Source organism: Balaenoptera borealis, assembly GCF_965194805.1.
Source record: "Balaenoptera borealis genome assembly, chromosome: 11".
NCBI classification, from domain to species: Eukaryota; Metazoa; Chordata; class Mammalia; order Artiodactyla; family Balaenopteridae; genus Balaenoptera; species Balaenoptera borealis.
The window spans coordinates 64,145,141-64,160,511 of NC_138868.1; the positions used below are offsets into that span (position 1 = coordinate 64,145,141).

Consider the following 15,371-nt stretch of genomic DNA (forward strand, 5'->3'; position numbering starts at 1 on the left):
CTACCAAAGATGCCCTATAACAGTAAAGGAAGGTAAACATAGGCCCCTGGAAGTATGGGGTGTAAGCCGAATTGGGGAATTTCTTTCAAGTGTCTGTTTTATTCTAAAAAATCAAGTAGATTTTGTATTCTGACCCGTTACATTTTAAATATTAATTTTTCTCAAAGCTTTGCATAAAATAGACACTCCAGGAAGATACATCATGTTGATTTTATGACGCCACCTATCTACTGGCCCACTCATAAACCCTAGAGAGGGCTTATACTCAAGTTTGAGAAACACAGACTTAGAAGATTTCAGGAGATGGAAAAAGAAGATTTCAGGAGTTGGAAAAAGAAGATTTCAGGAGATGGTAAAACAATGTTCAAGGAAGATTAAACAAGGAGTTCCCTCCAAAACGTCAGAATGGCACAAGGAGGATATTTGCATCCAGGGGCCTTACTTACTCCTGGTATACTGAACCAGAATCTCTGAAGATGGGGCCCAGGAATCTTTCCTACCAGCTATCCCAGTGGTTGTTTTACATACTGCAGTTTGAGGACCATGGTCTCAAGAGGCTCCTCCATTATCCCCTATTTCCCTTCTACAATCTGTAAGCTGGAGATAGTCTCTGTGAGACAAAGTAAAATGAGGACTGGTGGAGAATGGGATTTCTACCTGTTCCCTGATGTTTGCCAACCAATGGCTAGGAGGCTAGAGAAGGACATTTAAATTCTTTCTAGGCTACCAAGAAAGTAGGGAGAAATTATACTCCAATAAAGATGTTAAAAAAAAAAGAAAAAGAAAAAGTAAGGAGAGACCTTTCTGAGCTTTATTCACAGGGCACATGGCACATGTAGATGAGGGAACTCAGGCATTCTTTCCCTTTAGTTAAGACTAAAGGTGTTTCAGCAGTTCTTGCTCTTCCTTATAAATGCTAAGCTACACAATATATGTTCTTGAAAATTACGTGAGCTGAATTTTTATGACGTTAGCTACATCTGAAATGCACCAGAGGAGATGTCAGTCAATAAAATTATCTCTTTAATTTTAATCATCAACTCTGGCTAAATGTAAAAACAACAAAGGCTTATACAGTAATTGGCACATAGTGGATACTGGTTTCCTTTCATAACTACACATTATACTATTAAATATATGTCAGTAATGATAAAGTTCCTTTGAGAAATCCTTAAGAATTCTTTGTTAGTCTGTTTAACAGAAGACTAACAATGAAAAAAATGCTTGTACTACACTGTTAGTGAAAAAAGCAGTCTGGACAGTATAAACATAGTTTAAATTATATCCATGCCTGAAAATTATTGGAAGGCACTACAATTAAACATTAGTGATAGTTAGTGCTGGGTGATATCACAGATGATAATTGTTTTATTCTGTATGCATTTCTTCTTTTCAAATGTTTTTACACTTTTCAAATGAAAGTATATTACTTTAAAAATAAGAACAGTTACTTTAAAAATTTGATGCCAGATAATGTTTTGTTTCCTTTGAGGAATTCTTTTGTTTTCTTCCAGTATAATATAATGAGTGTGATAATGACTGTCCGAAAGCTCAGAGCTAAAGTCAAACCCTTATAATTCACACAATTAAGAGTTTACCATTCTTTTTTGGTCCTGATTTTCTTCTTATGCTCCATTATTTACTTGTATATATTTCTGTGGTAAGCAGGGGGAAAGCAGGGCATTAATGAGTAAGCAGAACTTTGTTTATAAGCTCTGAGACCAGAAGGCCTGTCTGTCAACCAAAATGGGTTTAGCTGATGATGGCTTCTCCCCAGACTTCACGGTGAGTTGAGATTGAGATTTAAAAATCAGAAAGCACAAATAAATAGTTAATACAAAATTATAAAGGTAGTCTATGGGAAAGCAGGTGCACTTTGGAAATCAGGAAAGGTTTACCATTTTTTTTCTATGGATTATAACAAAGGAAAATATTACCAAAGAAATTTTTTTCATCTTTTGGATAAACATTTAAGTAAGCACTACCCAATTATTTGCTAGTGTTTATTCAAACTTCAGTAGTTTCCTTAAAATGAGTTCCTTTATATCTTGAAGAAGCTAATTTTTAATTTTTTAAAAAAAATATTCTCTTCTGTTCAAGTGATTTAAAATACCCAGGGAGAGGGGTGATGGAAATGCTTTGTCCTTTAAGAAGTGGATAGATTTGAATAAGTATGAAAGTGCACCGCTAAGCAAAAGTGACTCAGGGTCAACTTAACATTGACTAATAAGGGAGGAGGAGAGCAAATGAGTTAGAAACTTGACTGTTGTTACTGTAAATTTTCCTGACTATAAAAATTATCATAGGGTTATATTAGGACTTAGTGAAGATGGGAGAGAGTACACAAAATGATTTTTCCCATTGCTTCTGTTTTAAAACATAAGAATTGTGAAGTAATCATATAGGTATAGGAAAGCAGTTTGAGGCATCCCCTGAGATTTCTAAGATCTTCAAGAAAGAACTAGTCAGCTAGTTAGCAGGAAAAAGCAGTACTCTCATTGCCTCTCAGCTCACACCAGCTGAAGGAGAAAGTTCCTTCAGAGCATTTAAAGTCTAAGAACAAACGGATGGAGGCCCTGGGCAGGCCAAAGTATGAGGCTTTTTCATAGTAAGAATTTAAAGTCTAGTTTCCCATGCTTTGAGGCTAAGAAAGTGACGGTTCTCCTGAAATTAAAAGAGAAACCGAAGTTTGGTTAAATGGTCATTGATAAATTTGCATTAGGTGAGTAATAATATATTTACTCTGTACAAAGGTATTAGTACATGTTTATTTCTCACTCTGTATACACACCTTGATTTAACTCAAAATACTATAATTTGTTTAGTTAAATTATTGATATATTTTTTTTTTTTTTGGATTAAGCATAATGTGCCAGAAAGTGTGCTATCCTGGTTCTTTTAGTTATTGGTGATTGAGGAAAACATGCAAACCCAGTAAGAGGCATAAACATTCCCCAGTGGCATCTGCTTGAATTTTAGCAGGAATACCTAGAAAGCAAAATGGGTTTCTACCAGGCTGGCTGGCTGGCCTGGCCATTCCAAGCCCACTGGCTCAGTTTTTAGAGGCTGTCAGTGACGAATCTCTTACCAGCAGGGCTTCTAGACAATTTTGATTCAAGCCTTGACAATTCTGATGAGTTAGCTTTGTGTTCATCGATGGTGTGTGAATTCTCAGTGGACTGTGCTCTTGTAGTTAAAACTTCTTTGGGAGAATGGTGCTCATTAATTGGAAAGGAACCAGAAGTCGCTGGCTGATGTGTTTCATTTTTTGATGTACTCGGGCTTGAGGCGGATGGCTGAAAAAGCAAAGGCTTTCTGTATTGGGAAGGCTTAGGATCATTGCAGAACTCATCTATGTCCCCTGCATCTTCTGTTCCATTCTTCAACCTGTCAGATTCTAAAACACTAAATTCTCCTACTTCCCGGCCATGGACTAGCCCCAGACTCTGTGGGAGTTCATCCTTCACTGCAGAGAATCTCACGTGCTTTAATGGCTCCAGTGAGTTTGAGGAGGAGTCATCTTCTAAAGAATGCTCCTTCTCAGAAATTCTCTCATGGATGGTTAGGCCAGGTGACACAATTTTGCTTTTGGGTTCAATGTTCTGATGAAAACGAACAGTTTCTGAGTCTGTGCTACTGGAACTGGAATTGCGTTTCAGGATCCCTCTTGGAGCCCCTCTTGTGTTCAGGGAGTCTGTCCTTTGTCTAGGAAAAGACTGGTCATCATCTTGCTTTAAGTCATGCGATTTATAGATCATTTTCCTGGCTTTGGGGATTGGAGCCTTGATTTGGGACCCATTCTCAGGGCCTGGAAAAGTCTGCTTTGTTTTCTCTAACTTTTGGCTTGAAATATCCAGGATAGATGACTTTTCTTTGGACTCTGACAATTCACCTGAAAAGTAAAACATATTAGATGATATACCAAATGAAGAATAACTCTATAATTTAAAACACCTATCATAAACTTAATCTACATTTAGCAAAAACACTAAATATTAAAGACAATGAAGCATGAAGCATAAATACAGACCTAATTAAAAAGCCTTAAAAAATTCATGCATGAACTTCATTGAATTTAAGATTGCTGTGCTTTACATACATATTTTGTGGTACTTTATACTCAATAAAAATTTTTTTAAAAAAGAAACTTTAAAAACTCCTCAAGGAGGGTAAAGAAAAAACACAAAAGTCACTTTAAAAAATTCACGTATGGAAACCAGAAAAGGGAGCCCAATTTTTTAAAATCTCAATACCTAAAACAAAAATTAATTTTGTCAAAAAGTTAAAAAAAACAGGTAATGTTCCAGTGACTTCTTTTCTGTAAAATATTTTATGCTATATAAAGTGTATCCAATGGAGAGGAAAAATACACTAATATTAAAACAGGCTAATTGAAACTCCTAACTCTACTGTTTGTTAATTTTCTACCCCTCGTCCAATCTTTGATGCTTGTGGAATCTTCTTACAGTTGCTTTTGAAGAGATTAAATTGTCTAATGTTTCTTCTTAATGGTACATAAGAATGGTAATATTCCAGAAGAGGCAGACTTCAATCAGTTAAGCAACAAATCTGATCAAATGCTCCTGGAAGACTGTGCTGATAATTACAGATTAGACGATTGTAACATTGTCAAGTGGTCTTTTTATCTTGAGGCAAACTCTCGATTTTAAACAGAGAACTGTGTCTGTACCTGGTAGACGTCCAATAAAGACTGTTAAATGAATGACTGAATGTCTCTGGTCAAAAAATTTCCCAGGTCACTGTGGGGGGACCCAAGGCATGGAGGTCACACAAGTGTCAGCTCCGAGACTGGAATGCATGAACTTCCGGTTTCTAAAATTTCTGCTTCCTTCCCTGAGGCAGGAAACCAGTGCGCATAGTAGAAGAAAACCATCAGGCCTTTTCACTTTCTCTTGAAAGCTATTTTGGTTAAAGGAACTCTGAGAATTTCCCTTAGTCCATAGATAACAAAGATAAAAATATCTAGCCCATAAAAATAATATTTACCCTCTTTTGAAGTCTGAAAGAAACCAGCCCTTCCATTTTCTGACTGCTCGTTTTTGATTTGTTGAGATAAGTGATCTTCTGGCAGCATAGAGCTATTAAATGGATTCTTCCTTTGCTGGGGAAAAATATTGTTTATTAAATTCATTTTAAATGTCACAACAGCAACTCAGTGTCAGCAAATGCTTATTATCTCCAATAGTTGGTAGCTTTATCCAGTAAATTCTATCTGGTATGTTTGAAAAATGATGGTCTTAATCTGGTTAGCAAAGAATTACCATATATATGCCATACCAAAAAAAAAAAAACAACCAAAAAAAACACAGAACAAAATTGTATAAAATATACGCAATTCCAGAGTCCTACAAAGTTAAACCAGAACCAGGCATACAAATCTAAATCTCACAGAAGTGAGATTTTTACAGATGTGAGAAAACATGGGCCTGAACATATCGAAGAGCTGGTCAAGGTCGGGGTAAATCTGAGACTCTAATTAGGGCAGATTCCCACCCGTGCTCTTCCTACTGTATGAGACTCACTGTGATAGATTAAAGCTGTACTAAATATAATTGTAACTGACCTTTCCCATAAGGATTTAAAAGACAAGGTATCTTGAAGTAGTTCATAGTCACTATCATGATCATCAATTCTAATGACAGAAAGCATGTCAGTAAATAGAATTTTTTTTCAATTGAAGTATAGTTGATTTACAATGTTGTGTTAGTTTCAGGTGTAGAGCAGAGTGATTCAGTTATACATACATACATATATATATATATATATTTTTATTCAGATTCTTTTCTCCTTTAGGTTATTACAAAATATTGAGTATAGTTCCTTGTACTATACAGTAGGTCCTTGTTGGTTATCTATTTTATATATAGTAGTGTGAATATGTTAACCCCTAACTCCTAATTTATCCCTCCCCCCAGCATTTTTTTATTAATGTAAGACTGAATATCAATATTTGCTATCTGTTGTTTCATAAATTGACAATTCCCTCCCATAAGCAGATCTCTAACAGAGATTCAGGAAGCCATGAATAGGAATAAGGACTGATATGGAACCAACAAGCCACATTCCTATGCTTAAAAGCAGCAGCCCCCAACAGCATTAGACTTTCCATTCTTTAGGGCAAAAACTCTAGGTCTTCAGCAATGCAGTAACATGATATCCATAAAATTTTGCACCACAAGAGTGATTTTTTATATTAAACAGTAAAAATTATCTATATTTGGTAGGAAAAAAGTACTACGAAATTCTCTTTACTTCACGGTGCTTTGATAAAATGAGAAAAATGGCACTCCTGCCCCAAATGAGATTTTCAAAGTCTGAGCTCAATCTACCTTGGCTGGAGATACAGCTGACTCCCTTGTGCTTTCCTGGGATGTATCAATCATGGTGGAAGCTGGATTTACCACACTGGAACTGCAAAAGAAACAATAATTCAGCGAATAAAAACTTACCCTTTGAGGAAGCGTAAATCACGCCTCTGAAGCCAGAAGCTATTAAGGCAGGATAGGAGAGGAAGTCTGTAAAATCAAACTGCCAGGAAGGTAGAGGGAGTTGAAGCCTGGAGATGATTAAGCAGCGAAGCAAAGGCAATGGTAGAACAGAAATGAAAACAGGCATGAGACAAGACAAAACCATCCATCAGAAGCCTTGAAGTTTTTATCATGGTACCAGGCACACAGAAGGTTCACAGTTTAAATTTGTACAAATAAACTCACCTCAAAGTCAGGACCTAACATCAGATGCAGACTAGAACAGTGAGCAGTTGTTCTCAAGAAGGGAACATCCCTGCCGAAATAAGGCCCCAAAGCATTTCAGAGATTCCGTAGGCCAGGACCAGAATGGCACTGGCTTACTCTAACTCAGGTAGAAAATAGCTAAAGAAAAGATGCAGGCGAGACAAGTGATTGGGCAGTAGAACAGAAGAAACAGCAGATCTAAGACATGCTGTGCCGGAAGGATGGCGGATCAGGGCAACTTACTGGGAACTTTCAACCCAATTCTCCAGGCTGGCCAGGTGAGTTCTCGTTCGAATACAAGAGGAGTAAAGACAAGCAGAGCATCCAGAAGATGGTGGGAGTTCAGAAGCCTGGAGCTGGCTTAGAGGGGAGAGGAGGATTCTCTAGACCATGACTGCCTACCGGAGGGACAGGGCAGCCCTAGGGTGAGAGTGCGGGGAGGGTGAATGGAGAAAAGTGAGTTGAGCCAGCTCCCTCTTGAACAACCACTCCCTTGGCTGTTGAGTAAGAAGGGCAAAGAGGGTCATAGTGGCCCCTGAGAGGGAGGAAAACTACCCACTCAGACTTCCTGCTCCAGTGGCCCTGCCTCAGGCATAAGAGGGGAAGTCACTATTGGCTGAAAGCACCGTGCCTGGTTAAACTCCACCAGTTCTAGTGGCATCACACAGTCAAGGACTTGGAAGAAGTACCTCGGAAGGTGCTGGCTTTTTACCATGAAGCTAAAGAACTGGGGGAGGCGGGGAGGGGAGCATTTTGCCCCAAGGCCAGAGCCTTGCCCAAGATTGCTGTCACTAAAATTATGGACTAGATGTTCTTGCAAATTCATTTCCTTTCCTTCTCTCTGCACTTTGATTGCTACTTTTGTAGTCCCAGGGACAGGCTGAACACTTGAGGAAGCCATGCTCCCTTTTGTTACCTTCCTCACTGTTCCAGAAAGGAATTACAGCAGATGAGGCAGTTGTATATCGAATACAGTCTGACCGCAGGGATGTGAGAAAGGGGGGGAAAAAGGATGGGGAGGGGAAGGGAAGGGCAGGGAACAAGAGGAGGAACTGATAATGGAGCCAGAATTAAGGCTAATAGAAAAACACATGGCAGGAGGCCTCTGTTCTTGAACCAGGTGAGCACAAACTTGAAGCAAGTTATCTAGCGGCCAATGTGAGAAAAGAACCCTGGTCACTGATAGAACTCACAGTAAAAACAGCCAATAGCTCAGGACTAGAAAGCAAAGTCTCTTGAGTGTCACTTTAAGAAGCCAGTGAGTGATACGAGGAAGCTTATAGCGGAGGCCATGTTCCGTTTTCTCACAGTGTTTTGTATCATCTCCTTTAGTAAATAAATCAGTCACACAGTGAGAGGACCTGGGCCAAATGCTGATGGTTGGGGTCTCCATGGAACAGCCATCTTCTCCTGTCATCTTCCTCCTTTCTCCTTCCCACTCACCAAGAACAAAGGACAAGCAGAGTCTCTACACTCTCCTCCCTCTGCTCCCTGGAAATCCAGTTCCTGCGCCTCTAGCCACCAGGCCCACAACTGTCCACGTTGCATATCATGTTGTTCCCTCCTGCCCAGAGATGAAACCAGTCTCTCTCTACTAAACTCTATGCAGCTATCGATTTCACGTCTGCTATGCAACATCATTCTGTGCATACATACCTTATCTCTCATAGTAAACTGGGAGATCCTTAAAGAGTATCCTGACCTTCTTTCTATTCCCCACGATGCCTTGTACAGTGCCTGGTACACAACTGGTGAACGACTGAACAACTGAAGGCCAACTGAGCCAGTGCCGGGGAAGGCAGCAGCACACAGGTGCCATGGTTTTTTAAAATATCTATGTTGTTTGCCAAATTACAATGAGGCACATTATTTAGGTTTTAAACAAAATGTCTTTGTTCCTGCTATTCAGAAATCAAAAGACAAGAAGAAATGAGGTATTCAGAGCACACGATCAAACACCAGAAACATACAGTATTCACTGGGTTACCTTGTGGTTGGGATTGGCGGGAAATGGGATGAGGGTGAGATACTTGATTAAGTACAGTTCACAAGTCTGCTTACTAGAAAAAAATAAAACAAGAGTCTTATGCCTCACACTGTCTCTGAAAATATAGTTACTTCCTCAGTTAAGCTCTGGCTTTGCTTCTCTTGAGGAATGCAACAATGTTTTGTTTGCCTGTCTTTTATCGCGCAACCATCAATACAGCAACCATCGTATTCTCAGTTGATCTTTGCAACATCCCTGTGAGGTATGTATCCTTCTCCCCATTTCACTAGCGAGAAAACTGAGGCTTGGAGAGGTTAAGTCAGTGAAAGAGCTGGGGATTTGCACCAGGTGTGTCTGACCCTGACTCCAAAGACAATCATTGTAATGGCTAGGCTCTACTGGCTCTGAGTTCTCACACGAGTAAAGCAGTGGTTTATGGCAAGAGGACTGGAGTGAAGTCTGGGCGATTTCTTCCTTTCCAGTGACTCTCACTTCTGTCACTTCCTTTCCACCCCTACTGATTCCTCCTTTATTTCTGTCATCTGTATTAGCCTCATATCCGACCTCCTGACGCCAAAGTTCCACCTCTCTAATCCATTCAGCATTCCACCTCTAAGCTGGAATGGTCTAAGACAGAATTTTGATCATGTCCCTCTTCTGCGCGTTACCTTTCCCGGATCCTCAAGGCCTGTGGAATGAAGTTGAAGTCTGAACTCCTCAGGAAGGAACTGGAGACGCTCCACCATCTGCCCCACTGTACCCTCCCACTCCGCCTTCCTGTTGACCCTCATGCCAAACATGACTCACTGTCCCTCTTTGCTGTCTCCCCCAACGTATCCCCAGCCCGCCCCTCAAGTGTTTGCTCTACTCTCTTGACCCAAATCCTCACTATCACCTCCAAGCCCAGTCCAAATCTCACCTCCCTTGTGATGCTGGTCACCTATCAGCTTAACTGGAAGTGGGTCTCCTTGTCTCAAGTCTTATAGCACATTTTATTGGTACCTTGGGATTGGGATTTGCTCCCTGCCTGGTACTATTTGTTATCATGTGATCAGATATTCATATACGGAAGCATTATTTTTCCTAAGAGAATACAGTCTCTTTATAGCCAGATACTCTGTCTTTTGTTTCTTAGAATCCCTCTCAGAGGGATCAGATTTCTATTCTCAGGGTGTGTCCTGCGTATATAAGATATTCAATACATTCCACGTGATGAGTTCTTAAAACTGTACAGCAAGCCAAGGTTCACACCTTGAGCTCTGTAATTTCTTCCCTCAGGTACCCTTCAAAAACTACCTGCAATACTAGATGTAGCACTTAGCCAAAATGGGTTTACTTCCGTAAGAAGATTATTAAAATATTAGACTACGAAACTACTGTTAGGGTTCCCCTCCTAAAAGTGTTTGCATTTTAATACAAGTCTTTGAAGACTTAACTAAAAAGAAGAATAACGTTAGGTACCGTGGTAGGGACATCTGGGGAAGAGGGAGGGCTTTATAGCAGTCTTAGAAGTACACCACGTGGGCAGTGGGACAGTCTATCTGCCTCTATGCCTAGCCGTAAAATGTTTCCAAGTACATGCAGCAACTTTTAAAGCTTTTGAACCTTAACTAGCCTTTCCCTTTAAAGCAGTTAAAAATGAATTCCCTGGCAGTTCAGTGGTTAGGACTCCGAGCTTCCACCACAGGGGCCACGGGTGTGATCCCTGGTCGGGGAACTAAGATCCCACAAGCCTTGTGGCACGACCAAAAAATTAAAAAATAAATAAAGCAGTTAAAAATAACACCAGACGTACCCTCTTCTGAGGTATTTTTCAGCCTAAATATTAACTGTGTCTGGAATCAGAAGCAAATTTTTTTTTTTTAAAGAATTATTTATTATTTATTTATTTATTTATTTATTTATTTATTTATTTATGGCTGTGTTGGGTCTTCGTTTCTGTGCAAGGGCTTTCTCTAGCTGCGGCAAGCAGGGCCCAGCTCTTCATCGCGGTGCACGGGCCTCACTATCGTGGTCTCTTTTATTGCGGAGCACAGGCTCCAGACGCGCAGGCTCAGTAGTTGTGGCTCACGGGCCCAGTTGCTCCGCGGCATGTGGGATCTTCCCAGACTAGGGCTCGAACCCGTGTCCCCTGCATTAGCAGGCAGATTCTCAACCACTGCGCCACCAGGGAAGCCCCAGAAGCAAATTTTGCAAGTGTTTTTCTTTTTTTCCCCCTGTGTTTTTTGTTGTTGATTTCTCCCTTTGGATTGTTGATGTCTCCCTTTCTCCTTGGCAGCTAATGCTGTGCCCATGCCCAGTACCCAGCGCTGTGCTAACACGTATTACATTCAATGAGGCTTCAACACATCAACAAACACATGAAGAAATTGCTTAGGGATTGAGTGAAGCAAATTCAAAAATATGCTATGCCTTTTTTTTAAAACCCCAAAACACTGGCCCTTTACCACCGTGTGCGCCAATACTACCATGCTGACAACCAGTAACCAGAACTAGAACTGGGATCACTTGGAGTTTTCTTTGCCACTCGAAAGGGAACCTCATTCTCTGCTGCTCTGTTCATCAAACCTCTCTCTGCTTCCCCGTGCTACAGGTGCAAACAAAGATGAGTTCCAAAATAACGCAGATAGCTTCCCATGCTTGAATACACACTGAATACCCACAGTGTTTTAACTATTCACAGGCAGAAGCCCACAGAATTGTGTCCACAACGGAAGAAGGGCTCTTGCCCCCAGAGCTTATTAGGCAAGACGGGAATAAAGACACAGACCTACTAGAGAATGGACTTGAGGATATGGGGAGGGGGAGGGGTAAGATGTGACAGGGTGAGAGAGTGGCATGGACATATATACACTACCAAGCGTAAAATTGATAGCTAGTGGGAACCAGCCACATAGCACAGGGAGATCAGCTCAGTGCTTTGTGACCACCTAGAGGGGTGGGATAGGGAGGGTGGAGGGAGGGAGAAGCAAGAGGGTAGAGATATGGGAACATATGTATATGTATAACTGATTCACTTTGTTATAAAGCAGAAACTAACACACCACTGTAAAGCAATTATACTCCAATAAAGATGTTAAAAAAAAAAAAAAGAAAAAAGAAAAAACTCCTTCAGAAGCTCCAATATCCAGTCACTGTTGGCTCACACTCCCCAACTCCTGACTCCTGGCTAACAAAATATTGACAGGTATTGAGTCATTCTATTGAAGTTCACTTAGTCTAAAAGTACAGGCCCCAAAATATACTTAACACACCCAGTTCCCAAATGTTAAAGTATAGGTGAAAAACATGCTGGAGCCTGATACTGAGTAAAGCAGTAGTTTCTGACACGGAAAGGAGGAACTAAACAATAGCTCCTTTCTACAGTTCTGGGTGATTACCACCTGTGCCACGTAATGAGCAAAGCATGCTGGATACATCTAACATTTTTACTCCTGCCTTCTCAACCTACCTCATCTATGTTATAATAACATAATTATAAGGCCACCTGCAAATTGCCAATCTTCTTTCTTCCTGAGAAATGCCAAGTGGTTCCCATACCTCATTTCATTCAGTCTCATAACATCCTGGTGAGGCAGCTTAGTTCTGATGTACATACAGATGAAACCCGAAAGACTCTTCTGAGGTCACGCGAGAAATGCAGCAAACGATGGAGATGCAAATGTGGACACTATATGCTCTAAGGGCAGTGGCACCTCGGTCCCTTAGGCCCTTTGAGATGAAACGAGTTCCTGGGAGAAGGACAGGAAGTCTGACCCAGATAAAAGAGTACAATGAGCTAAGTTTGTGTCTGACACCCCCAAATCTTCTCTTGTCCCCCTCTTCCCTCAGTCAGCGCTCTGGTTTCCCCTTCAAACCCAGCTCTTAGGAGCTGCTCTCAGTTCCTTGAAGGGGAATCTAAATGCCTGTGTTCTCACTCCCAGAGTTTCTAATATTTAAGGTCTCCATTTGCTCTATGGAAGGAAGGAACGCCTTCATCCCATTAGGGAAGTTGCAGGCAGCTGGTACATGGGGAGTCACAAGGAGAAAGAGGTAACGTGTTCTCCACATCCTTTCCTGAGCTCCCTGAAATACCTGTATGTATGTGAGAGCCCACACTTCCATTCATTGAGCAACTACTATGCGCTATGAACTATGTGTTAGGAATTCTACATGTACTAGCTAATTAGAGTCTCAACAATCCTGCTAGCAAACTATTTCATTCCCATTTTACAGCTGAGGAAATAACAGCCCAAGAAGTTAAGTCACTTCTAGTGCAAGGTCACAGAGTCAATTCGCAGCTACTGTTAAGGTGTTTCAACCTCTAGCTGACATGGCCTCTACAGACATAACAGGACATTACAAATCATCCTAGAGGGGAAATAGTGCCACCTACCACCCAGGAAAACAAAGCAAGTCCTCTCCAAAAGGGAAATGGATAACTAATGGGAAACAATAGAATCAGTATTCCATTATCCATGTGACATAACTTTACTTATATTTGACTCTGAAATGCCGGTTGGTGCCTACAGGATAGACCCTCTCCCTCACCTGTAAATTATGTTGGAAACATCCCTATTCCCCAGGTGCCTCAGCCTTGGATCCTGGCTCACTGACTGTCCCACTAGCAAATTCATTGACTTCATTCCAGTTGGAGACTCTGAATTGAGCTGTCTTCACTGAGGAAGTAGAGATAAAATGCAATTGCCCTCCCACCAAAGGGTAACAACCATACTGCCAAGGGACAGACACCAATGGGAAGATCCTTAAATACCTAAAAGCAAATCATCATGGTTCCAAAAGGTCTGTGGCAACGTAACCCCATAATCAGCTATATCGCAGGAACCATGTACTGTACAAATGTACGCTTTGATTGGCCAGATGATAAAAATGTATGGAAAACACAAAAAATCAAGACTGAAATATTGAGGACAATCTGCTTCCTTAAGAGACATCTATTGAGTGCCTACCATGTGCAGGTATTCTATGTACGTTACCACTGATTCTCACCATAAACTTTCCTATATAGTATGATTCCTATCTATAGTTAGGAAAAGAGATTCAGAGAGATTAAATGACTTGCCCATGGTCAAATGGCTAATAAGTGGCGTATTCAGGATTTGAATTCACGTCTGCCTGGTTCCTGTGCTTGAGCTTCTTCTACTGTACCAAGCTGTTACAATTTGATCATCATTCATCTCTTTCCTGAAATGACTTATTGCCCTACATTCATTTTGGAGTACCTCTTCACTTACTCTATGGAGATATCCTTAGCACAAATAAAAAACAGCTCTTGTTGGTGCTGGAAGAAATCACCACTTAACATTTTAGTTTTATTTACTATGCAGATCTGTTAGAAATTCTGGAAGCTGAGAAAGAGTACTGTGCAGGCTTTGTCCACATCAGGGCCCAGAATTCTCTCATACATGCCCCCTTCCCATGCCCATGAGACCTGTCTGGCATTTGCACTCACACAGCAGGACCAAGCCACGAATCCCACGTGCAGCAGCTCTCCCCATGAGCTCAGTCTTACCTTGGGCTTGCAGGCGTTACATCTTCTTCTGGCTCTTCTACAACACCGGTTAGCTCTGGGGGGAGGAAAGCATCTTTGTTGACATTATTCACCCAGCTTTCCTTTGCCCTGTTTGCTCTGTCCTTACTCTGCTCAGCTGAAACAGGAAACGATAAAGACAAGAAGGTTATCTATTACCTCCACGACCTACAACTCTCATATCAGCTCTTATCACTGAAGGCTGGAACCTGAACATCAGGCCTCCCCTGAGTGCCCAGGCAGTCACTAATGAGTCTGAGTACTTGGTATCAGAATTGCATCTGCAAGAGGAGTCAAAACACAAAGACCTGTATACAAGACCTAGTTATATTACTAAGTTGCTCTGAGGCAGAGGGAAAGTTTTTTGAGCTCTATGAGCCTAATTTTCCTCTTCTTAAAAAGAAGACACTTGTCGGGGCTTCCCTGGTGGCGCAGTGGTTGAGAATCTGCCTGCCAATGAAGGGCACACGGGTTCGAGCCCTGGTCTGGGAAGATCCCACATGCCGCGGAGCAACTAGGCCCGTGAGCCACAATTACTGAGCCTGCGCGTCTGGAGCCTGTGCTCCGCAACAAGAGAGGCCGCAATAATGAAAGGCCCGCGCACCGCGATGAAGAGTGGCCCCCACTTGCCGCAACTGGGGAAAGCCCTCGCACAGAAACAAAGACCCAACACAGCCATAAATAAATAAATAAATAAATAAAAATTGGAAAAAAAAAAAAAAAAAAAAGAAGAAGACACTTGTGAAAATTAAAAGAAATCATGCAGGACTTCCCTGGTGGCGCAGTGGTTAAGAATCCGCCTGCCAATGCAGGGGACATGGGTTCGAGCCCTGGTCCGGGAAGATCCCACATGCCGCGGAGCAACTAAGCCTGTGCACCACAACTACTGAGCCCGCGTGCCACAACTACTGAGCCCATGTGCCACAACTACTGAAGCCCACGCGCCTAGAGCCCGTGCTCCACAATGAAGAGGAGCCCCCCCTTGCCGCAACTAGAGAAAGCCCACGCTCAGCAACGAAGACCCAACGCGGCCAAAAATAAATAAATAAACAAATAAATAAATAAAATAAAAATAAATCATGTAATTAAAAAAAAAATT

The 15,371-nt window shown here is 41.3% G+C and overlaps 1 protein-coding gene across 14 annotated transcripts in view; it reads right to left on the reverse strand.

Moving 5' to 3' along the window:
- SYTL2 (synaptotagmin like 2) overlaps window positions 1-15,371 on the reverse strand; it is a 101,456-nt gene that overhangs the window by 29,682 nt on the left and 56,403 nt on the right. For 9 of the 14 annotated variants that reach the window (XM_082343281.1, XM_082343278.1, XM_082343264.1 and 6 more), the window contains exons 4-7: window positions 14,255-14,390; window positions 6,351-6,432; window positions 5,008-5,122; window positions 3,089-3,892 (exon numbers count right to left, since the gene is read on the reverse strand). In XM_082343281.1, the coding sequence (XP_082199407.1) occupies window positions 3,089-3,892; window positions 5,008-5,122; window positions 6,351-6,432; window positions 14,255-14,390 (1,137 nt within the window). The remainder of the gene's footprint in view (window positions 1-3,088; window positions 3,893-5,007; window positions 5,123-6,350; window positions 6,433-14,254; window positions 14,391-15,371) is intronic. The other 5 variants (XM_082343280.1, XM_082343279.1, XM_082343270.1 and 2 more) reach the window with 1 other exon arrangement.